Source organism: Populus alba, chromosome 13, assembly GCF_005239225.2.
Source record: "Populus alba chromosome 13, ASM523922v2, whole genome shotgun sequence".
In the NCBI taxonomy this organism is placed as follows: Eukaryota; Viridiplantae; Streptophyta; class Magnoliopsida; order Malpighiales; family Salicaceae; genus Populus; species Populus alba.
This window is the reverse complement of record NC_133296.1, coordinates 10,268,647-10,292,141: the sequence shown is the minus strand read 5'-3', so window position 1 is coordinate 10,292,141 and position 23,495 is coordinate 10,268,647. Positions and strand designations below refer to the sequence as shown.

Sequence of the window (23,495 nt, the reverse complement as noted above, 5' to 3'; positions counted from 1 at the left end):
ATGTTTCTACAGCAATGTCTTATTTTATATTACCCGGTGTTTAATACATGGAATTAAGTCAAGGTATTCAGCCAGTTGTTCTCGCCACGTTTCATTTAGGTAGATTCCTGTTTGGGCAAAAAAACGAAATTCATGATATTTCGCCCCAAGTGATTGGAACTTTGGGATGTGATGGCGGAATTGATTTTTGACGCGTACCTGATCAGACATTTGAAGATTCAAACTTTAAATATCCTGAATTTGTGCCAGGTTCATCATGGATATTGCGTGATTCTTGCATGACATAACTAAGTATTTGTTACATATCTTTATTTCACAGCGAAAGGGATGCCTGAAAGAACCATTTATGGCATCATCTAGGACTTAAGCCTGGGAGGTTGTTTAGACAAGGAATTTCCTTATATATAGGTCTCTAATAAAATTTGGAAAATCATGTAGACATGAAATAATAGATTTCTATTTCCTTTCTCTCCCTGCTCTACCTCTCTCTATCGGTTCTTTTTCTTTTATGGGATTACTGCTAATCAATACAAGCCATTGCTGGTCTTGACAATGAACTCTCAAAATTCTTCCCAATGCTTGAATAATTGCTGGGAAGTGCTCAGGTTCTTGCTTACTGGAATTGCTTTAGGAATTGCAACATGGACCATGCCCATGTAATCTTGTTCACCTGCATCAACTCTTTTTACTTTGACTGGGAATACAGATTTTTCTTCTAGCAATTCCACTCTTGGCTCTTCTTCTACATCAAATATGATAGTTGCTGCCTGTTTGGCACAACTACATCATCATCATTCGCTCCTTCGCCTCTGTTTGGAACAGGTACAAGCTCATCCCTCTCTGGAACAACTTCATCCCCAATCATGTTTGGCTTAACCTCCTTTACCTTTTCCGCAACTTCCGCTACGCCTCTATTTGGCATAAACTCACCCTCGTCATTGTCTGGCTCAACCTCCTCCACAACTACTTCTACTCTACCTCTATAGGAGAACTTAACTGCTGCTCTCAATTGCTTAGACAACCGTCAATGCAAGACTTCATGTTGATCAGAGGCGCTTATACTTTTAAAAGTCTCTTTTCAAGCCAGGAACCTTGGGTGCCAAATGCCACTCTCATATGATCATTTCTCACCTGACTAAAAGTTACAGAGAAAAACTTTGAAAAAAAAAAAAATTAATTTATAGTTTATTTTTCATTATCATAAAAAAACACGTATTTTATATAATATTATTAAATTTTTAAAAAAAATAATTTATTTAAAAAAAAACATTTTCCATGAAAATCACTTTTTCAAAAACAAATAAAAAAAACTATTTTCCAGCGGCTTTTATATAACTAGTCAAGAGATGGAAAATGATATCTCAAACGATAACCAGTCTGGTAGGGATTCATAACTAGCGTACAAACCTAGCCTAATCCTTGGAGATGCGTTTGAATCTAAATCTAAAAGAGTTTAGTTCCATCTATTCTTAACTGATTCTCATATGAGTACCAACTTTTTTTTATATTTTGGACTATCAGATAGTAAAAGTAGAGTCCGCTCAAATCTCGCTCACTACATCCTGTCCCTTTAATCACTTTGATTCGATTTCAATAATGATTTTTGTTAGTGTATTATTTAAGAGAGTATGCGCAGCAATCCCGCAGCGCATAAACAAAGACACTCTTAGTCCTGGTTGGATGTAATCGAAGGCATAGCTTGAACTCAACCTTGCTTAGCAATCCTACTGAACTGAAGCACTGGCTAAAGTGACGAGCTTCACATAATATTTTCTGTTGATGATTTTACACAAGGAGCACGAAAATTCTTAGGATGGTAATCTGTCCATGGCGACCAACATTTTTCACCTTCCTTCAACTTAAAATCTATCGTTTCTTTCTTTTGACGCGGGACCTTATCTTCCGACACCAAGTACTACATTATTGGTTTTGGGTATCCAATGGTAATGCACACCCCAACTGCTTAAACAGCAGTCTGCACTTGTGTCAACTCAGAGCCGGTTCACCCCATCGATTTGATTCGATTCATTCTACAACCCTCGCATATTGTAGAGGTAACTCGAATTGCTCTTCACAAGTAACACTTTTCAATCTCTTACAATGTTAACTGTAGCAGAAGGTTCGCCTTGTATAAGAATCCACCTTCTCATCATGAATTTGAATTAAATGTTCAGCTCCAACAGCTGTATGTTTGGCTCCAAATTATACCAAAAGGAAAACTAAATCCAACACCTGTAGTTCCTTAAGAAATCCTGATGCATACTTGACATGGGGACAATCTGTCTTGATTGCATTTGATTAGCAATTGTGGCGACCTGCTTGGTAGCATATCCCTCCTGAAACAACCAAAAACCACTACAGGCTGTGAGTATTATTAATGATCATTGGAGATCCCAATAGGAGCTATCACAACCCAGGGAAGTTGAATCCCCCATACCAGGACAAACCTAATAGAATAAAAATATTATAAGCAGCTTTACCTCTCGGGGAACTAACAGAGATTTACAAGACAATACATGCTATATAATTCGTTTGACATCTATCCCTAACAGCTGGTTCCCATGTTTGAATCTCTAAAAGAGATAAAGGCAAGATAAATGAACGCTTGTATTGTCCCATCATGGCTCCTAAGCCCTTGGTTGATTCGACGTAAAGTGTCCCAAGGAAGAGAAGTTATTATACCTTTTGTGCATTGCACTCATCATGTCCTTAGTGGAGGAGAATTGATTTTTGGCACGCTTGCCAACACTGAAACAATATAATAGAATAACAAAATCTTCATTACAATTTTGTTTTTTATATTCGCCACATGTCTTCGCACAATGAGATCAAAATGAGAGCCAATACGAAGAAAGAAGAAGAGACATTTGCAAAAAGACCTCATCCATCTTGATCGTGTATCCAGATTTTTTAATCTGGGATCACTTTTCAATCCAACATCTGTTTCAGAAGTTTTTCCAGATTCAGTTTCTGCACCATTCCTATCCCATCCCCATTCCTCAGCCCCAAATTTTATCATTTTTACTGATGTAGGCACATATGAAGAGGTCCTGTCCACAGGCCTGAAATAAACGAGCGACCTAGAACCCTGGGGGAAAAACCTGAGATTTTAGCATGTATTCATAACAATACATAGTTGAAAAAAAAAATACTCTTCTGAGACTTATGATTGTCATGCACCATAATTGAGAACTGCAGAGCAAAGAGATTGTACCACAAGAAGAGGGAAGGATAAATGTAAGAAGTAAGAGGAAACAGTTCAAATAATGATGTTGAAGGAGAATTTAAGTAAGTGAAAATTTACATGTGATTTCCACTGCAAGAGCAACTAAATCTGACCAAGTTCAGCCCATGAAAATTCTTGTGAATTTCCACAATTGTTGCAGTAGGTGATGAAACCATAATGCCTGTCATTAAAGGTAAAGTCATTTGTAATTAAAAATGCGAATACCAAATGCATGCGTTGAGAATTGAACTCAAAATGCGATAGTAACATAGCAATTAACAGAAAGCTACACCACTGTTTTTCAAGTAGCTTTCCCCTCGATTTACTCTGAGCATGACCCTAAAAACAGGTCCATGATACGAGTAGTAAGAAAAAAGTGGTGTGATATAATAGCCAAGCACCGAAGCTTCCCGCACAGCCCCACCTATAAGCATTCGCAAACCAACCTCATTCGAATATGGCATAGGACGTACATATGCTCCAAAGGCAGCTAAAGAACTAGACATAAAAGTACACAAATCATAACCGTTCTACTTGAGGCAGTAAACAAGTTGCAAACTCATTCAACCATAAGCAATAAAGCATCAAATTTTGACAATCAATGTTCACAGAAAGAGACCAGATCAACAATTAGTGCAATTTTCACTACATATCTTCTACTTTCAAGGATACCAGTGTCCAAGTTTAACAAGCAAACAACAAGACATGGTTCTACTAATTTTAAGTTTTAACAAACAATGCAATTCAGTCTATCAACTGAACTAGACGTCACTTTGTACAAGTAGTTCATGTCATATAAAGAAGTAAACAAAATTACTTGAATATGCAGTTCAAAATACTCACTGGTCAGGATGTGACCCCGCTCTGAAGAGTGGCCATCAGTAGAAGTAACATAAAGCAATCCATCAAAACTTAATGTGTTCATTGCAGACCTCAAAAACAAGGAAATATCACTCCCAAACGAATCAATATCAATCAAATCAAAAAAATCCTTTTGCAAGTAACACTCACTCAACACTCTATTAGCATCTAAATGTGTAAACAAACCCATTTTCTTCATTCCCCAAAACCTCTGTCTACTCTCTTCAAATTCTCTAAAATAACCCTCCTGTGCTCATCATTAGCATCATTTGCCAGCACAAAATCCGCTTTCGCTTCCATTAAGTAGCGCAAGGACCGGATTCCACACCCACACATTGCGTCAAGCACCCGTAATTTCCCTTTGGATTGATTGTAAACAGGGGATTGCTAATACCGCCAAGTCTCTGCCTTTAGCACTTTCATGGCGAAAGAAGGTCTCTCCGGTCTCAAATTCGAGACCCCTTTCGCTTTGGAGCTCGGATTTGCAGTACATCCCGTTAATTTGTGGTTTATAATGTTGAATTTTAGGGTTAGGGTTTTGGGGTTGGTAGAGAAATGGGGCTTTAGGAGAGAGAGTCAACATGGCGGGAAATGTGTTTGGGTTAGGCAGTTCTACTTTTAGTGGGGTTTATATATCATATATATATATGGATAAAAATAATTAACTGTATATAGATGAACGGCCCAGATATCTTTTGAACTGAGGAGCAAACCCCCCCAAGATTTTGCCGCGTCATCATCAATCTTCCTTCCTTTTGGAACCTCTGGATAGTAGTAGTATAATATTCTGTGGTTGAGGGGCTTGGCTAAGTCTAAGGTTTTCAGTCAGGGAACTGAAAGGTTAGGGTTTATTTTTGTGCGACTTTGAACAGAGAGATGATGAGTCGTTTGTACTATATGCATGAGGGCAGCAGCAGCAGCAGCGAGAAGTTCAAAGATTTGGAAGGTGATCAGAGCAACAAGGCAAAGGAAAAAAGAAGAAAGAAGCAAATCTGGGTCTTACTAAGGTGAACTTCTTCCAAGTTTTTAAGGCCTTTCTTCTTTTGCTTCCGTTTTTTAGTATATTGTAATAGATAGGGAGGTAATAAAGACTGCTGGATTTATTATTTGGCCGTTTAACTAATTGGTTTTATTGGAGAATTTAGATTTTTTTAGCTTGTTTTTTTTTAATAAATCGTGTGTTTTATTTTTTTTTCAGTGTTTTACCACCAGTAGTTTTTTCCACTTATATGCTTTACATGGAATAATTTATGTTTCCTATTTGGTGCAATTTCCTTTGGTTTTCCTTTTCAAAAATTTATTCCTAATGCGGTTTTAGGGTTTATTAGAATTTGGTGATAGCATAAGAGCAGTCACTTTCTTCTCCTCTTTTATTTTACCTTTCTTCTCTCCCCTCCTCCCTTATTTGCTTGTCTTATCCTGAATCATTAAATCTCAATGGTCAATGCCCACATTGTTACTGTGACTACTAGACTCGAAGTTTGAACTGGTACAGAAGAATTTGTCCTGGGTGATTGGTTCTTGAAGCAGGGATTGTGATAGAAAAGTTCACATAGTTGTTGTGTGAAAGAACAGTTCCAGCATTATAATTTGTGATTTTAATCAGCAGTGAATAATAATCATAATGGTCGTTCAATAGAAATGCCGAATCGGGTGCCCTCAACTGACCTATGGTTGCAGCATCATATTTGCTTAGTTTTGAAAAGGTATAGTGGGGTATTTGTTCAATTTGGAATTTCGTTATGAACGTTCTATGCAATTATATAATTCTTTTTTATCCAAGAACATCATGTAGTTGAGCTTAGCAGGGTCTGTCACCAGAGCTCGGAACTATGCCAACCATTTGTATTAGACCTTTGGATTGACAAACATTTGACCATTAGAATTTGGATTGACCTTCAGTATCAACCATTTGTAGCTTTTGTCATGTCTTCGTTTGATAAAGTAACAACTCTCACTCACTCTTTTTGGCAAAGGGGTATCCATTTGTCCTTTCGGAGAACCACAACTTGCCCTCCATAGCTTGAGACTAGTTGTGCCAGGTCACATTAGTTCTTGCGTTGATGAGCCTACCTTGTTTTTAGACAAAGTAATGTCTATTGCATGACTAAGCCACTTGTGCCCAACTCATGTCATTGAGGATGGGGGTTTGTGTCAAAATTCTAGGTTCGATTACATAGCGGTCTTCATGGTACGGAGAGAATGGATTTTCCTTGTAACTTATGAGGCTATATTCAAGCTCACAATGAGATTTAGGACTGCTTTATCAATCTATGGAATACAGCATCGTTGAAGCCCGCCCTTCATTTCTCTTGTCTGATTAAGAAGGATGGCCTTCAAGAAGCTTGATCTCATCTGTTAGGTCTGAAAGATGGCCAAATCATTGAAGTTCATAAATTGATCTTCTATACTCAAGATGGGCTCCCATACAAACTAGGTACTGTAATTGGAAAGAAACATAATCCTTTTACAAGGAAATGCTCTGTTTTGTTTGGTTCCTATGATACTTTGGTGGATATCTCCTTTTTATATGGTTCATTGTATTCAATATATCAAATATTTGTATCTATGTTGTGACTTCATGAACAAGGTCCTAGCTACATACCTTGTTAGGTCATCCTGAGATACCTGGGCTATTGTCATCCTGAGATACTTGGGCTATTCATGGAGCTCGATTACATGTTTAGTCACAGATTTTAGTTAATTCCAGGAGCGCTAAATAATATTGCACATCCTCAAACATATCATGTATTTCCATAATTTTCTGTTATGCTAGTATCTTATAATTTTACCAAAAAAGGCCAGAAAATTAAGTCAATCAATACTGCATCTCAATGCAATGAATGCAATTAATAGGTGATATCTGGGAACGAGTCAAAACATTTATCAAGTTGTTTACCTAAATCAAATCCTTTGAAACAAATTTTAATCTTCCAGGAAAACATATAGGCTTTGACATGTCATTGCAAAAATAGAATTATAAAAAGTAAGTATGCGTATATTTTCCCAAAAAAAAAAAAACGTAGACCATTAGAAAAGGTGTACAACTAGGGGGGCATCAAAATGAAAGCCATAAATATGCTCATCTTGGGGATCATGTCACGAAAAAACACACCCACTGGAAACATTTAATTAACTCAATAATATGTTCTGCTATATGGGAATCAAGTCAAGAAAAAACACAAATTTATCAATGAGCATGCCATTGGTATATCAGGTATATTCTATGCTTAAGCATCAATGATCTGGAATTTGGGGGGGGGCGGTGAACACATGCTCATAACCCAGCATCCAAAAACTACTAAAGGAGCTCCTTCCCCCAAATATACGAATCAACACGTGTAGGTGTGCTGTCTTTTGATGTCAGATTGCCTGTCATAAAAAATCAGTTACTTTGAAGAGGTGGACCAATTGTGTGCAAAATAAGAATCTTTTACTTACAAAGGAACTCAGTCTAATGATAGTTACTAGTCAAGTCAATTTTCTATCTCACAACACAAGCACAATCAGGATTTTCCTTTGGAGTGAACCAAGTAGATTAATGGCATTGGATAATTTATAGCATTACAGTTAGATGAAGAAATGATTTTAAACAAGCTGCTTGGAGAATAATTCAATACAAACCACCTAGAATAATTCAATAATTCAATAGATAGAGAAGAAAAAAAGGCCAGCCCCCAATCAAAACATTTTTGTCCATTTACATAGAATAAGTGCATGTAATATATTTTGAGGTCCCATCAAAAAAACAAAATTCAGAGGCATGTACACGATAAGGACAGTTGATTGATGCAGCAGACAAATGCCAAAATAATGTTTAGCAAACAAACTATTATTAATGTCTTAAACCAAAACAAACTTCAATCCTTCCAATACAAGAGAGCATACAGCAAGTGCAAAGCTGGACTTAGTTTGCATGGTATAACAGCTTAATTATGCATCAAGAAAAATGCATGGGTTTAGAATGCAACAAACTCACCTTTAATGCAAAATTGTTTTAAGAATTATAGCCCAAAGGAAGTTCCATGACTTTTCCCACCGCAACTGTTTTCCCTGGAAGACACGACACTCCACTTGAGACAGGATCTCAACAAATGAACAAATCACACATCATTAAATGTTAAGTGTGGTAAGTTACCCTCAGTACGAAGAGTAAACCTGCCGAGTTGTGCAAAATCTGAAAACTTCTCAATGCATATCAAGTTGTTTACCTAACAGGGATAATGGCAAGGGAAGATCTAATAAATATTAAAAAAGTACTATCAAATTAATTATGTCTCAATGAAATACACTAATAAGTAATCTATGTTTGAATGTACTGGCATGCACAATAAGCAATTGTTGGCATATAAATGTTAAAAAGTAAAGCAAAGTTGCAGGCACAAATTTCTAGAGAAAAATGCCATGCAAGTCATATCCTAATACCTGAACACGGCAGACAACTATGGCACCATTCTTCACAAAGAGGACTTTCTTTTTCATAGGTTTCCTTGTCTTTGGATCAATTTGCTGCAGCAGCTGAACAATCTCACACTCCTCAACAACAGCATGTATGTGCAAGACAGCCTTGTAGCCAGCTGTAAAAATTGCCTAGAATAGCAACAACAATTTTCTGCTTTAGTTGCTACAGTATACATCAAGGCAGATCTAAGATAAAGTCCTAGATATGAAAAGCTACTAAAGAGATAAGAAAATAAAGGAAAATGAAAAACAAAATTAAAACTCAAAAGCATACATTATCCAGTAGTTCAAGGATTTGCAACTGTGCATCAAACTCTGTAACTGCAGTGATTGGCCTTGCTGCATAAAGAAGTACAAATTAAAAAAGTCAGGTCAACAGCAGAGGAGCCAGAGGAAAATATGACAAAGCTCACACACAACCACATACTTAACATCAACTTGTTGCAGATCAAATTAGTACTTTTCACAACATCAAAGATTAATGAACCTTTATTTGTAACTTTTAAGAACAAACTTAAAAAAACTTACCAACACTTGAAAGTACAAAACCAGACAATATATCCTCATCATCAATTCCAGATAATCTAACCCGTACATTTTCTCCTGGTCCTGCACATCTTACCTTGTTTTCATCGCAATATACAGCAAGAACTTTCACCATAGTCTGTGGATAGGTGTACACGAGGCATTATATCACAACACAAACAATAAAATAGAGAGAGCAAGAAGTAAAACACAGGTCAGAGCATACACACCTTGTTTGGCATGACCAACAAGGAATCACCCTCTGTCACACTACCAGACTCTACTTTGCCCATAACAACAGTTCCCATGTCCTTAAATTTGTCAATAATAGGCATCCTGCAAATTTAAAAATCATATAATAAGAGATTTATTTTGACACAGTAAAGAATTAAATCAATCAATGTTTCTTGTAAAATATCATCAATATAGTAGCCATGACCACTGCTGCTAAAACTTCACAAGAAGCATTCTCTCATATCAGAACATTTCAACTCATTCAAAAGAATTGTTAGTGTCAGTACCATTACGTTCAATTTAAGCATGTAGAAAAACATGCAAGCCAAAAAGGGGGAAAAAAGAAGATAAAAATATCAACTAAGAGAAAAATTAAATGCAGGGATGCAACTTTACCTAAAAGGACCCTTTGGATCTCGTAGAGGAACTTCAATAGCATCAAGGGCCTCAAAAAGGCATGGGCCATTCCACCATGGACATATAGCCTTACCCATTCTTGTTTTCATGTTGGTGCCAAGCAGACCAGATATTGGTAGGAATCGGACATCTGTAACAAAAAAGTACCATCCCATGTAATCAAACCATTTACTGATATTAGAGACAAAATCATCATGAAAAAGCAATCAGACAGATTCAGATGACAGCATGTTATCCATGATGTTCAAATAGTTAAGATGATGCCAAATGTGCAAGACATTTAAATAGTAACCATGTCAACATCAGAGAAATTTTTGACAATCAGTCATGCTTGAAAACATCCACAAGATTTAGGCTCCAATTTTTATAGCTGACTTTTTTTTGTGGCTGGGGCTGCAAGTTGCCGCTGTTGTAGCTGTGACTGGTTGTAAGGGTTTTTGGTAATATGTGTTGTAGCATGTTCTATATTAAACAAGATTCAAAAGCCTACAAGCCTCATTTGGTAGCTTCTTATTTTTGGCTTCCAAATCTTTTCAAAGCAACTTTTAAAAGTTCACAATAGACCTTTTACATTGGCTTTTAGAATAAAAGCTTAAAAAGCTTGTAAAAGGCCAAAAGCCATCCTTACCCAAACAAAGTCCTAGTTTGCAAATTTCACCAGTAAAAATGTACCTAGACCATTGACACATACCTTTAACAGTAAAGATGTTGACCGAATAACCCAGCAGAATTTATAGAGCAACACTACAAGTATGGTAATTAGAAAAGATGAGAATGGGACTTGAGGTTACTTCATCCCATTGGAGAATTAAATATGAAACAACTCTCTTATCAAAAGGACACCTAAGGAATCTTAATCAAAGCATTGCACGGAATTTACCAAATTTAGTTCATTCCCCACTGTATATCATTCAAAGTTTCAGGCCACTTTAATTACTAAACAAGCAATCCACGAAGGTGTCCAGATTCAGAATCCATAATCTATATAACACCTCAGACCTTTTAACAGTTAATAAAATGAAAACAAAAACAAAAGCTCCAAACAAAGCCTGAACATTTTAGGAAAGGAAAAGTTTAAAGCATTAGACCACAGAAGAAAATCCCCCGGTACCTTTCTTCACATTGTAGCCAGAAAGCTTGAGAAAAGGTACCATCTTTGATTCGATCTCATCATACCTAGAAGAAATTACGAAAATAAATCAAAACAGACAGCAAGAAAGAAACTATCTCAGGACAGACCCAGAAGAAGCATGCAGGTGCTTCCACACATGCACATTATGCCCACAAAGAAAGGACATGTAATTATATGCACATCCATGGGAGGCACACACTGCTGAACAGGGAAAAGCACCTTTCTTTTGACCAGTTCACAGTTGGATCATCCATTTTATTCACAACAACAAGCAGCTTAGACACACCCAAGGTCTTTGCAAGTTGAACATGCTCACGGGTCTGCCCTCCTCTCTCAAAGCCAGTTTCAAATTCTCCTTTCCGAGCAGAAATAACCTAATAATGAGAGAGGTCTGTCAAAAAATTTAAAATCAATAATTCATGACAGAGAAAGTAAAAGTGGAAAACAAAGAGTTTGGTACAAACTTACTAGCACACCAACATCAGCCTGAGATGCTCCACTAATCATATTTGGAACATAACTCTTGTGACCCTGAAGATTCAAGAACAGCAAAATTATAGGTACTTCCCAACAAAAAGTGAGGATATTCAATTAGAAATGAAAACCAAAATCGAAATAAATCAGCACAGAACAACCTAAAGATGCAAGGAAGGGTTTCTTTTCTATTGCATGAAATTAAAAATAAATCAGCACAGAAAAACAAAAGAATTGCCACAGCTCATAATTTCAGAGTAGTACGTGATCAGACAATCATGAAGAATTTCTAATGGAGCCAAAACTATTAGTTTTGTCGAAGTTGCCTCAAAAGAAATGAAACAACAGTTTCTTTTAGCATGGTTTGACAGTGCTATCCATTCTAATTCTTTCCCCAAACCATTCCATGTTTAAAGAAATTGCATATCACCTCAATCACACTGACAAAACCAAGCATGTTCCCTTCTGTACCTTTTGGAGCATGTCCATCAAGAGACTAATACATCTCAAAATTATAAGTGTTCTATAAAGAACATGTTGCAGCATGAGAGCTGTTAAAACTATTTAAGAATCTAATGTCAGCCACTGGAATAGCTAAAATGTTGAATTTTGATTTTCTCAATTTGAATAAATTCAAAGAAAGAGCTTAAGAGAAAGGAAAAGAGAGTTGCAAGAGATTTCAAAAGCACCAATGAGAACTCCACTTCCAATAACTACAGAAGGAATTCCATGAAATGGCAGTTACACATATGATTGTGCAGGAAAAGATTTGAAAATAATAGAATAAGGAAAAATCAAAGACAAGATGCTCAGTCCATTTATGAATGGACAGGATTTTTCCCCATGTTAGTATCAGATTAACAAGATAGTGATCTCATCACTGCACCTTCTCTTTCTATAGATGCGTAAGTCAATAGACATGCATATGCACATATAGTGGCAGAAAAAGGGTACTAGGATACATGGTTTTGAAGAAAAAAGAGGAATCAAGAAATCCTCTTTGGAAACAAAGAATGATATCTTGTTTCCAAATAACTTGGATAATTCAAAGAATGATTAGTCCTGTTATTTTCAAGTTTTGGTCTCTTTTGTTTCAGGAAGGAAAAAACACAACCAAAGACAATCCATCAGTTTAGTGAATTATTTTGGTTGAAACCAAATGCACACTCCATTTTTAGTGTATTTGAGCTTGGTAGAACAACTCTAGCATGTCTTTCAATATATCCTCTTTCTATACTATTATATTTTGCTAGAATGCTTCCTTGAATCTAGCTACTCCTAGTTGCTGGGTGAGAATGTATTTGATGTTTTCAAGCATCCTGGAATAAAACAAGGCTTCAATTTAAATATATCAACCAGTCAAACACAAACAGCTGCAACAAGAACTTGAGAAAGATGAAAACTAACAAGAACAAATGCTGCTACAAGCTTTTGCAAGCTCTCCCCAAATGAATACATGGCACTATAGAAAGAGTCACAACGTGCATGGAGGACTATATGTCATCATCCACAGATCTGAAGGAGCAAAGGATGATCACAGAATCTAAACACTTGGTCATCTGCTCTAGTTACTGCGCTCAAAATCAGTGATCAAATCCATGAAAAATCAGAATTATCCTTTTTTAATTGGTAAGACAAAGTCTCTCAACAACAATGGACAACCATTAGTTTCAAACCCGATTACTGCAACGTAACAGGATGGAAGACTAGTTTCTTGTGAAGGCTTTTTCTCATCTTTCCCACTATAAGGCACAACTAATCTTAGTGATAAAGGCTGACACATGCAAGGACAATTTTTCAAGTTATTTGTACTTTTATTATTGAGTAATATTGTCAGGAAGTTTTTATTTACAGTATTTACATTACATCAAGTGGTCTATATTAAGGGTAAATGTTGCAGAACACATTGCAGTATGAATAGAAAACAAGGAGGGATGGAAATGAGTGAGATGAAGAAAGAAAAAAAGGCAAGTAACCAAGCAAAAACCACACACTCCACTCAACTAAGTATCATTACAAAACTAGGTTATGGAGTAAAATCTCTCGTAAGATGTCAAAATGCTAGATTATTCTTTATCATTTCAACATATGTCATGTATGGTCCATTTCTCCCCCTCGACACTTGAATTGACTATATTTCCTTGCTGGCCAAAAACATGCGCCAATAACATATTTTTTCAGGACCCACTCCTCAGGAGAAGTATGTTATGCATAGCTAGCTTCATTTTCACTATAAATATCTCATCTAGCAAAACTCATTTATCATTGAAATAATGGATAGAAATAACTGGAGTGAGGAAAGTGGAAACAATATTTTGAAGATGTAATTTCTCACCGGTGCATCTAAAATTGTAAATCTTGATGTCTCTGTTTCAAAGTGCGCTCTTCCAACTTCAACTGTTTTGCCCTGCAATAAACATTATACAAATAAAATGTTTAAAGTGGGATTAAAATCAGTTTTGCATACAAATGAACATTAAAATAATGGAAATTGAAGCAGTATTAACAAAAATTGAATTAAAAAAAATCTGGCTCCACAGATACACAATTGTCACAGAACCATACCTTAACCCTCTCCTCCTCATTGGTGTCCATAATATAAGCCATATACCTAGCAAATGGAAAATAATCATGGTCATAAAAACATATTAAGTAAATCTATGGAAGTAAAAATTATTTAAGGAATATTCTGTTCAGAACTTGGGAAAAACAGAAACAGTTTGAAAGACCAAGAATGAGGGATCATTTGATAAAAATGCAGAAAAAACTCAAAGCATCAATGAGATTGAGAAGAAAGAATAATGCAGGATTATTAAAAAAACTTAATCCTGAACATAAGCAAATAAATATGTATACTTGGAATTTTTTTTGAGTAAACGAATCGCGTAATCTCATTTGATAAGTTCTTTTCTGGAACAAAACCATTCTTACCCTGTTATGTGACTTGTTATCTAAAGATTAATTAAGATAATGACTATTCCCCTTGATTAGCTCATAAATTAACCCTTACTGTTGACACAAACTCTAACAGAATAAATTTCTATAGAGGTGGTAAGATAACATCTACAAATCATACAAGTTCTATATCAGAGGAGCCCATTGCAGAGTAAAATTTCAGTAAGCTTAAAACTATTGCACCTGGTAGGTTCAGACATGCATGATTTAATATGTAGCATGTACATATATTATTTAATATGTAATATGCATGGTTTGTAGCTCATCCAAATCATTCTAAGAAGCCCATAGAGGCAGCCTCTCTCCTTGTTTGTTGGGTGGTTTCAAGCGCACACAAACATGTACCAGCCGCAACAGAGCAAACTAAGACTAATAGAGTCAAGTGCTTAGCTACAACCACACACAAACAGAATGTGGTTCTGGTTGACAGTTTCTTTCCATATTACCAAAAGGGGATGCAGGACATTCAAGGAATCGGTGACTTCCATACCACCACAAGACTGGTCTTCCTAGGAATTTAATTAAATAGTTTCCTGATTTTGCTCAAAAAGGAGTTTATCATTCACATGCATCAATCAGAAACATTGCAAAACAATGGACACAAGCATAGAGTTCAAGCATGATAATCTTGAATCATGTTGTATCAATTTGTCTTTCCTTGCATCACTACAAGTTAGCACCACAAACAAAAGAGAACTAAAATAACATAACAAACAACTATAACAAGTTTCTCCCGTTACATGTTTTTTTCCGATCCAGCTGCCAAATGAAAGACTAGAAATTTCAACAACATTACATGTATTCTAGGCAGCAACAACAGCCAAAAGAGCAATCTAAAAATAATGGAAGTCACAATGAAATAAAAAATAAGATAATGCAGACCAGTCATAAAGCTATACCAAATAAAAGGGCCAATTTGCATACCCTTGCAAAAAGGGGAACTGAAAATACCATTCAGATAAATCCAAATTATTAAAAAAAAAAAAGGACCTACCAACTTTCTCTACTTTTGTCCTTAGCTTCTTTCTCATATTTCTGGATTGTGCGATCATCCACCTGTCCACTAAGAAACAGTATCTGGCCCCCAGTGGTGGACTTACCAGCATCTGCAGCCAGACAGAACATTAACTACTACACTAATGGAAGATAAGAACTAATTTTTTAGAAGAGGCAGGAAAACAGAGTAAACCAGATACAGAACGCCATTGCAGAGTTAGATAATGAAATTGAAAACAACATTCTTAATAAAAAAAAATGCACCAATCAAGACAACTACTTGCAGCATGACAATAATTTTTACTTCAACAATGCACCAATCAGATGTTAGTAACAAAACCACTCAACAACCTAATGCATGGTGGCAGTAGTGTAGTAACCATTGGGTAAATAGCAAAAGGACAAAACAAATAATTAATCACAAGGCCAGCATTTAATTTGGCAAAATTGTGAAACATATTAACCTACCAACATGACCGATAAAAACAACATTTAAGTGTCGCTTCTTATTGTCTTCTTCCATCTCAACCGGAGCTCCCACATCTTCTGATACATGTACTTCCTTATCTTTCACTACAAAACATAAGACAAGTAAAGGAATGGTAACAAGCACGTGTATAACTAACAAAACATCATGTGAACACGTCAAAAATCATAATGCATGCATAAATATCAATGTATAATGAAAAATAGAAGGATACTCCCAAAATACCTTTGGATGTCTCAGCCTGCATTTCCAGAGTGCTTATGGTGACATTATCATTTGAATCTGAAAACATCCAAAGCAAAACCTGTCAGACAATGGTTTGATATCAAACTTATCCACAGATCTTAATATATGAACAAGAAAAGTGGGAGCCCATCAACAGTATATCAGATTAGCAGTAAAAAAGAAATATCTACTTGCAATGAAACAGAAGATGCATAGATATCAATTTCTTTGCAAAGAAAAAACAGGAGTATAGTGCTATTTGTATGTTCTTTTGTTAAGATATACAAACATGTATACATTTCCATTAAGTGTGAGTTTGGTATTGTGGTGCAAGAAGCTTTTCAAAAGTGATTTTCACCTGGAAATGCATCAAAATAATTTGTTTTCATTTTTTTTTTTTTTTTTTTGACATCAGCACATCAAAATCATCGGAAGGCACTAAAAAAAGCATCAATTTGATGTTTTTTCAAGGCATACAAGCACTAAGCATATGTTGTTTGTATTATTTTTTTTTATGCACATAAGTTGGTGTGCAGGTGGGTGAAGGGGATGAAGACACGAGAAGAAAAACATGGAGCAATGAAACAACCAACAAAAATATAAAATGAAGCCACATTGGCAGAGAAGAAACAAACACAAGCACCACATCGAGTGATCAATCCACCATTATTGCTGAGGGCATTTTCTTTTCCTTTCATTTCTTTTATCACGAGATATTTCAAGGTATGTAAACTCAATGTTGTAAAAGGAAAAAGGCACTAAGCCTGTAAAATGCCCGAGGCGTTAGGCGCACACCCGAATGAACCAAGGCAATATGCTATAAATTAAAAAATATATATTATATTATATTATATTAATCTAAAACATATATCTTTACAATTAAAATTAGATCATTAGAAAAATCAAAAGAGAATAATTTAAAGTAGTGAGTAGTCAAATAGATTAAAAAGAAAAATTAAATATCATCATCATTATTCATTAATCTTCAAAAGCATCTCCATCCATGCTTTCCTCTCCTTCACTTGAATCCTCCATATCCTCCATTTCATGATTATAATTGAAATCCCCATCTCTCAAACTATATTGCACTTGTTTAGAAAAAATTAAAGTATTAACTATACAAATGTGTTGTTCTTTGACTCCCACTATTGAAAAAAGAAATTGTGATTGGTGTCTCTTCTAAGTCTCCTTCATTGTCTGTTTGTCTCCCACTTTAATGATTTTTTTAATTCTTTTACCCTAATCTTAGTTTTTTACAAAAATACCCCTAAGTTGTTTCTTGAGGTAAATTTAAAAAATGGACAAATAGGTCAATTCATAAATCATTTAAAAAATAAGAAAAATTCAACAAAAAAGGAAGAACTTCAAGCAAGCGCTAGCCTTAGCACCTTGCACCCACTCACAAGGTGCTCGCCTAGGCAGCGCCTCATTGAGATCCAATGCATGAGACTAATAAAGGCATTGGGGCCTTGCTTTGCCTCGCCTCGCCTGGGACGCCTAGGGGCCTCTTGACAATATTGTCTAATCTAATAGGAACCATCACCTAATGGTGCTCTATTAAACTATAAGGTAAAAGTGAAATATTCATTCATCAGTAAAACAAACTGCAAATTTAAGCCACAATGACTAAGAAGGAAAGAACACAATGACCAACATGATGAGGGGTCAGTAACCAAATGGGACAAGCATTTACTTTCCTTCCATTTATTTCGTCACTAAGAGTTTCATGTTTCATGGTATCCAATAGACCTTACTTTCCTTCCATTTATTTCATCACTAAGTGTTTCATGTTTCATGGTATCCAATAGACCACTGTCAATAGTAAGTTTAGAACCCAAATACCAAGGATGCTAGATCTATACCAATCCATCAACTCCTATATGCAAAATCATAACATTAAGTATCACAATTGAAATAGTTCAATTGTAGAAGACATTCATCTAACCCATGACAAGTTCAAATGTAGAAAAGGAAGCTAATTGATTCCACAACTAGTCAGGGCTTTAATTTTGTTTAGCACCTTGATTCAATTTCCATATATTTGATAGTTAGCTATCTGCAAGATACAGAATAGTTAAATTAAGCATTACTGAAGACACCCCATTTCTAATTTAGCCAGAATCATGCCAGAATCATACCAGAACTATGTCAAACCTTTTGGACATTAAGGTACACTTATTTTCACAAAAGAAAAAATTACAACAAGAAAGTTCTAGGCAAGAATTTCACTGTACCACCAACCTTCCTCCATTTTATCCACCTCCTCAACTTCTTCTGGCTTTGCATCTTCTGGATTAATCACCCCATTTACCTCTGATGCTAAGATTAAATTAAATAATTCAATTTCTATCCCGGACATTAAATAAATAAATAAAAGGTAAAACTAATACTTCATTTAAATAATAAAATGCAAACACAACCTGCTGAGTCAAGCTGTAACGAACGAATCTCCTCCGCAATATCTATCATTGAAAAACATGTGTAAAAAAAGTAAGCATCGAAATTCTCAAAATTGATTGCAATCTAGGATGTAAAACCTCCACTTGATTGCTAATTCAACACTTAAAAGCATAACCAAAAACAAAAATATCACCAAGAATTATATCTTTATTGTCCTCATCATGGAAATGGGTAGAGGAACCTGGTTAATAGATGCATATACACATCCCAAAGCTGTTTAAAAATACTCCATAAACCATACCTGACCATACCCCAGCCCAACCCGACATCCCCATGGGTATCATGTTAAAGGATAAAAAAGTTACAAACGGGTATACCGTGCCCGCTTAACAAATCATCTCTTGAATTGAAAGGAACCAGCACATGGGTTCTCTCGAGAGAGAAGCAAATCCCAGAATCCATCCATCTCAGCGAATTATCCACACCGTATAACCAAATCCAACAAATAAAAATCAAATCTCACATCTCAAGAATGCCCCGTAAATTTTACATGCAAAGAATCCTCAGATTTACATCTCAAACACATAAACAAACTAATTCAAAAGTAATCCAATAATTTCATGAAACGAAAGTAAGATAAAGTTCGAAAAGAGAAGGCAAACCAAGTGGAGGCACTTCTGCCATTGCTGCAGATTGGAGACGACGGCGCCGCCGCTACTGCTGCTGATGATGATGATGATGATAATGATGAAGATCACTGGGTTGCGGCTGGCTGGTGGCTGTGGGTTTGGAACTATGTGGCGGTAGGGTGTTCGCGTGCTTTTTGTTCTTACTGTTTTGCGGATTATATCGGAATGATGGTTTGTTTCTGTTTATTAAAAATAATTAAAAAAAAATTAAATTAAATTTTTTTAATATTTTTAACTCATTTTAATAATATCAAAAATAATTTTTAAAAATAAAAATTTATTATTTTAATTTATTTATTTTAATAAAAAAACACTTAAAAAATAATCACTACCATATTACTAAACATCTTAAAAAACACCTCAGAAAATCCGTTTGATTTTTCTTATGGTATTTATCAATAATATTTTAAAATAATATTTTTTTTATTTTTTAATATTAATATATTAAAATAATTTAAAATTTTTATTTTTTAAAAAATAAAAAATATATATATAAATTTTTTTTTTAACATATTTTAAAACACAAAAACTACGTAATTAGATTAAAAGAGTGTACTTTGCTTAGGAATTTTTTTTTTTTTCCGTTAATTGTTGCAACTTGCGGAAAAACAAATTGCTTATATAAAAATGAAAAACGGTGTTTTTATTTATTTTAACAATAGCTGCAAAATTCGCCTCCTCCTAGATAAGTTTTTCATACATGTACTTTTCTTTTTCCTTAACGAGTTTCTTTATTTGAACTTACTGATATATTATAATTAACAATTAACAAAAAAAAAATACTGTTTATTCAAACACTGTTGATTGGAGTAGTCCCTTGAGTCCAAATACCCTTCAAGTGTTTTTTTTTTTTTTTACCCTCAAGTTGGCTGGTTTGGCTATTGCAGACTTTATTTGAGTTTGTTGGGGGATTTACTTGATTCTTTGTTGTTTTTACTAACATGCATAAGGTTCAACTTGGCTAGCTTTTTTTCCGCTGTTTTCTTAGGCTAGCTATACTACATGAAGAGTTATTTAATGTCAATTTGTGCATTAAATAAGTGGATGCATCATTAATGACAAGGTTGTCAAAAACACTTTTTTGACACGACACTGAACATTCAATTTAAACTCGACTCGTAAACTCAAATCGTAAAATCATAAAATCAGAGTAAAAATTTTTAACTAAAAATCGTAAAATCAGAAGTAAAATATTTTAACTAAAATTGTAAAATCGCAAGTAAAATATTTTAAACAATACAAATATCCAAATATATTAAAATACATAATTCAAATAAAAGTAAAATAAACAATACAAATATCCAAACATCTTAAAATACATAATTCAAATAAAATTATAATAGTTTATACATAATCCAATGGAGGCCATGTTTTGCTCACTTGCAAAGCTAAATTGTATTCCAAATAACATTACCTATACAATAATGATCGATGGATACTGCAAGTTGGGAGACATGGATGGTGCAGAATCTCTGTTGCGAGAAATGGAGAGGAAACAGGTTGTTCCAAATGTCATCACATATTCTTCTATAATAAATGGCTATACAAAGAAAGGAATGCTTGATGTAGCTGTTCGTATTATAAAAAAGATGTTGGACCAAAATATCATGTCAAATGCTTATATATATGCAACATTAATAGATGGCCATTTTAAGGCTGGTAAACAAGATGCTGTTGTTGATCTCCATTTTAAGGCATTCCAAACAAGTGCATCAATTGCCCTAAAGTTTGCAGTTTTTGGATTTACATAATACCTGCAATCCTGAAAATTGGAATGCTTCGTTGCTTCCTTTCTTTGCTGGATCGTTGTCTATGCAAATTGCAGAATTACAGAATCTGCAACACCAAAGCAAGCAAGATCAAACAGAGCATAGGTGAACATTAAAAGAAATCTGGCTTTGCTTGTAATTAAAATCGCCAGTCAAAGTGCCAAGCTCCACTTCCTTCCCTTTGAATGGGATTTTCTTATCAAATCTTTTTTTCTTTTTAATGGATTCCAACGTCATTAGATGCTTCATTGAAGTGAAAAAATGACTAGGGGAAAAATGCAGAAATCTACCATTTACTTCAGCCCATTTACACTTATGGTGACTATGATTTCCTCTGTTAGCTTTTGTCCTTTTTCCATCAGTAAAGTTGCCTATACAAGTCCTCAAACTGTTTAATTTGCTGTAATTGATTACCAATCCTTTAATGTCTGAAAATTGGTCTAATTATGTTAGTTTAGCCTAGAAAATAGAATTGGTTGATGGTAAATAGCCTGGCAGTGCAGGTACAAGTTGGCATAAATGCTTATCCAAAGCTCAGTAAACCATTGTTAGAATACCCAGAAGCAAACCACTAATTTTTAGAATACCCAGAAGATAAGCAGTGAATTTCACAGCATACCTACATTATTATTTTTTTTTATCTCTAATCACCACCATTAGACAGAAAAAAACAAAGCTTGGGATTGGGAATCAATTCTTACCTTCGTCTCGCCAAGAACGCTCCAGATTGGGGGGGGAATGATTTCATGATTTGCTGGGGAAATGGGAAAGGGGAAAGGGAAAAGGGAAAGGGAGAAGGGAGAGTGTGAGATAGAGAGGGGATGATTTCTTGATTTCTTGAAGTCACTAGTAGGGTGAGGGTGGTCGCCTGGTCGGGTGGGAATTGGGAAAGAAAAGAGATTGTGAATTTGTGAGACAGGGACAAAGTCAAAATTTTTGCATTTCTAATTTTGCATTCGGTCCGGTGACATTTTGGTTAAGTCGTGAAAATGTAACGTTTTTAACGTTTTTACGAGTTTTTATGGTTTTATGCGATTTTAAACCGGTTTTATGCGATTTTAATGCTTTTCGATTTTTGCCTCCATTTTTACACGTTTTATGGGTTTTAACAACCATGATTAATGAAACCTATTTACTTTTACATTGGGTCTCTCTACAATATTAAGAAGGCTAATGTGGTTTGCCTAGGGAATAAGTCATATTTGTTTCATACAAGGGTTTGTACTTTTTGCATGTGATCACAAATTGTGCTTACTTTTTTGTCTAACAAAAAAATAAAAATTCCCTATTTTTTTTAGTTTATAGGCAAATGTTTTTGGTTTTGGTTTGCATGTCTCAATGCATGTAATGGACTTCTACTAAAGGTGTTTTCTTATTTTTCTTTCTATTGTTTTTTTAGTTGGTGAAATTTCAATTCTTGAGAGTCATTATGACAAGGGTTTTTCTTGTGGGTGGGTTCCGAGGTTTCCAATAGGCTATTTATTTTTTTTGTTTCTCCTAGATTCAAGTATGTGCATTACTTTTTGGCCACCGGTTGTTGCACCATCAATTTAGTCTTTTTTTTTCTCCATTGCCTCTCCTGCTGGTCATTGCACCATTAGTTTAGTTTTTTTTCTCTCCATTGCCTCTCCTGCTATCTTTGTTTAGTTTGTTTTCTAATGTATTTTTTAGGGGCGTTGTTTCATTCAAATTCTATTGGTTTTTAGGTGTTGCATGTGTGGCATATTTTGAATTAAACCTGTTGCTTTTTCGCTACTATCAGATTGTTTCTAGTATTGAGGTTAGCTGATGTTTATGCCATTCTTTTACTTGGTTGTTTTTAACATTCCTATCATAGTGCTTTTCATGCACAACTTCTACATTAATTTTGGTTCTTTCTAGGAGATTTAGCAGAGGTTGAAAGTCATTTTTATATTGGAATTTACATATGTTTTTTTCATTATTTGTATGGTGTACAACCTTATTTTTTGTTATAAATATTTAGTATGGAAACAAATATGGAGTTGGCTTAGAGGCATTAAAACACTATTTTTAAGGTGTTTATTTATCTCACACAAAGACAACACTTCCAAGATATAACTAAGCCCTATAAACCTCTAAAAAAAATGAGAAGATAAGACCAAGAAAAGAATATATATATATATATATATATATATATATATATATATATATATATATATATATATATATATTTTCTGTGTATTAGCATGCTTTCATAAACTTTAAAACATAATAAAACAGTATGACTATTCATCAAACAATATGACTATTAATGAAACACTATGACTATTCATCAAATAATATGATTGTTCATCAAATAGTACAACTATTCATATTAAGTTTCAAGTTTCAAATGTTATCTATTGATATTATAAATATCCATATAATAACATTAGGAAGCTAAATAGGAGAGTCTGTCCACCATGTCTTAATTTACTACATAATAGAAACCCATACTTTTGAGATTAGGAGGGAGTGTTTCTTTTCAATGTGGGATAGACATCTTTTCTTTATTTATTCATTTATAAACTACACCAGCAATCCCCCAATAGTTTGTAATGAATATTTTTTTACTTGATAGAATTATACTTACAGTAAAGTATTTTGCAATTTAAACCTTCAATTAATGTTAGAACTTGAATTC

General features: G+C 34.7%; 2 protein-coding genes and 1 non-coding gene across 6 annotated transcripts; all 3 read right to left on the bottom strand.

Annotated features, from left to right (window-relative positions):
* Positions 1-742: 742 nt before the first annotated feature.
* On the bottom strand, positions 743-5,256 carry LOC118034464 (uncharacterized). The gene is given in 10 exon segments (XM_073403826.1): positions 743-1,012; positions 2,264-2,336; positions 2,683-2,748; positions 2,880-3,101; positions 3,305-3,407; positions 3,507-3,724; positions 4,070-4,089; positions 4,092-4,268; positions 4,271-4,471; positions 4,473-5,256. Coding segments are annotated over 10 exon segments (1,548 nt in total). The 5' UTR covers positions 4,671-5,256.
* Positions 5,257-7,141: 1,885 nt separating this feature from the next.
* LOC118034425 (uncharacterized) lies at positions 7,142-19,238 on the bottom strand. Of its 4 annotated transcripts, none has more exons than XM_035039706.2 (19): positions 19,056-19,238; positions 18,414-18,455; positions 18,235-18,312; positions 15,994-16,050; positions 15,750-15,854; positions 15,280-15,391; positions 13,896-13,941; positions 13,666-13,737; positions 11,325-11,387; positions 11,076-11,230; positions 10,836-10,900; positions 9,704-9,854; positions 9,304-9,409; positions 9,077-9,212; positions 8,823-8,887; positions 8,513-8,677; positions 8,226-8,298; positions 8,067-8,140; positions 7,142-7,459 (listed from the first exon to the last, which is right to left on the bottom strand). In XM_035039706.2, exons 1-18 carry the CDS (start codon positions 19,075-19,077, stop codon positions 8,085-8,087), a joined length of 1,569 nt encoding a protein of 522 aa, XP_034895597.1. In that variant the 5' UTR covers positions 19,078-19,238; the 3' UTR covers positions 7,142-7,459; positions 8,067-8,084. The 4 variants fall into 4 exon arrangements, with proteins under 4 accessions (XP_034895597.1, XP_034895598.1, XP_034895600.1 ...); XM_035039707.2 differs by having other exon boundaries at positions 18,235-18,306; XM_035039709.2 differs by having other exon boundaries at positions 18,228-18,312; positions 19,056-19,232.
* LOC118034490 (small nucleolar RNA U30) lies at positions 12,138-12,215 on the bottom strand. The gene has a single exon (XR_004685038.1). It is a non-coding gene; the product is annotated as a small nucleolar RNA U30 (small nucleolar RNA).
* Positions 19,239-23,495: the final 4,257 nt, after the last annotated feature.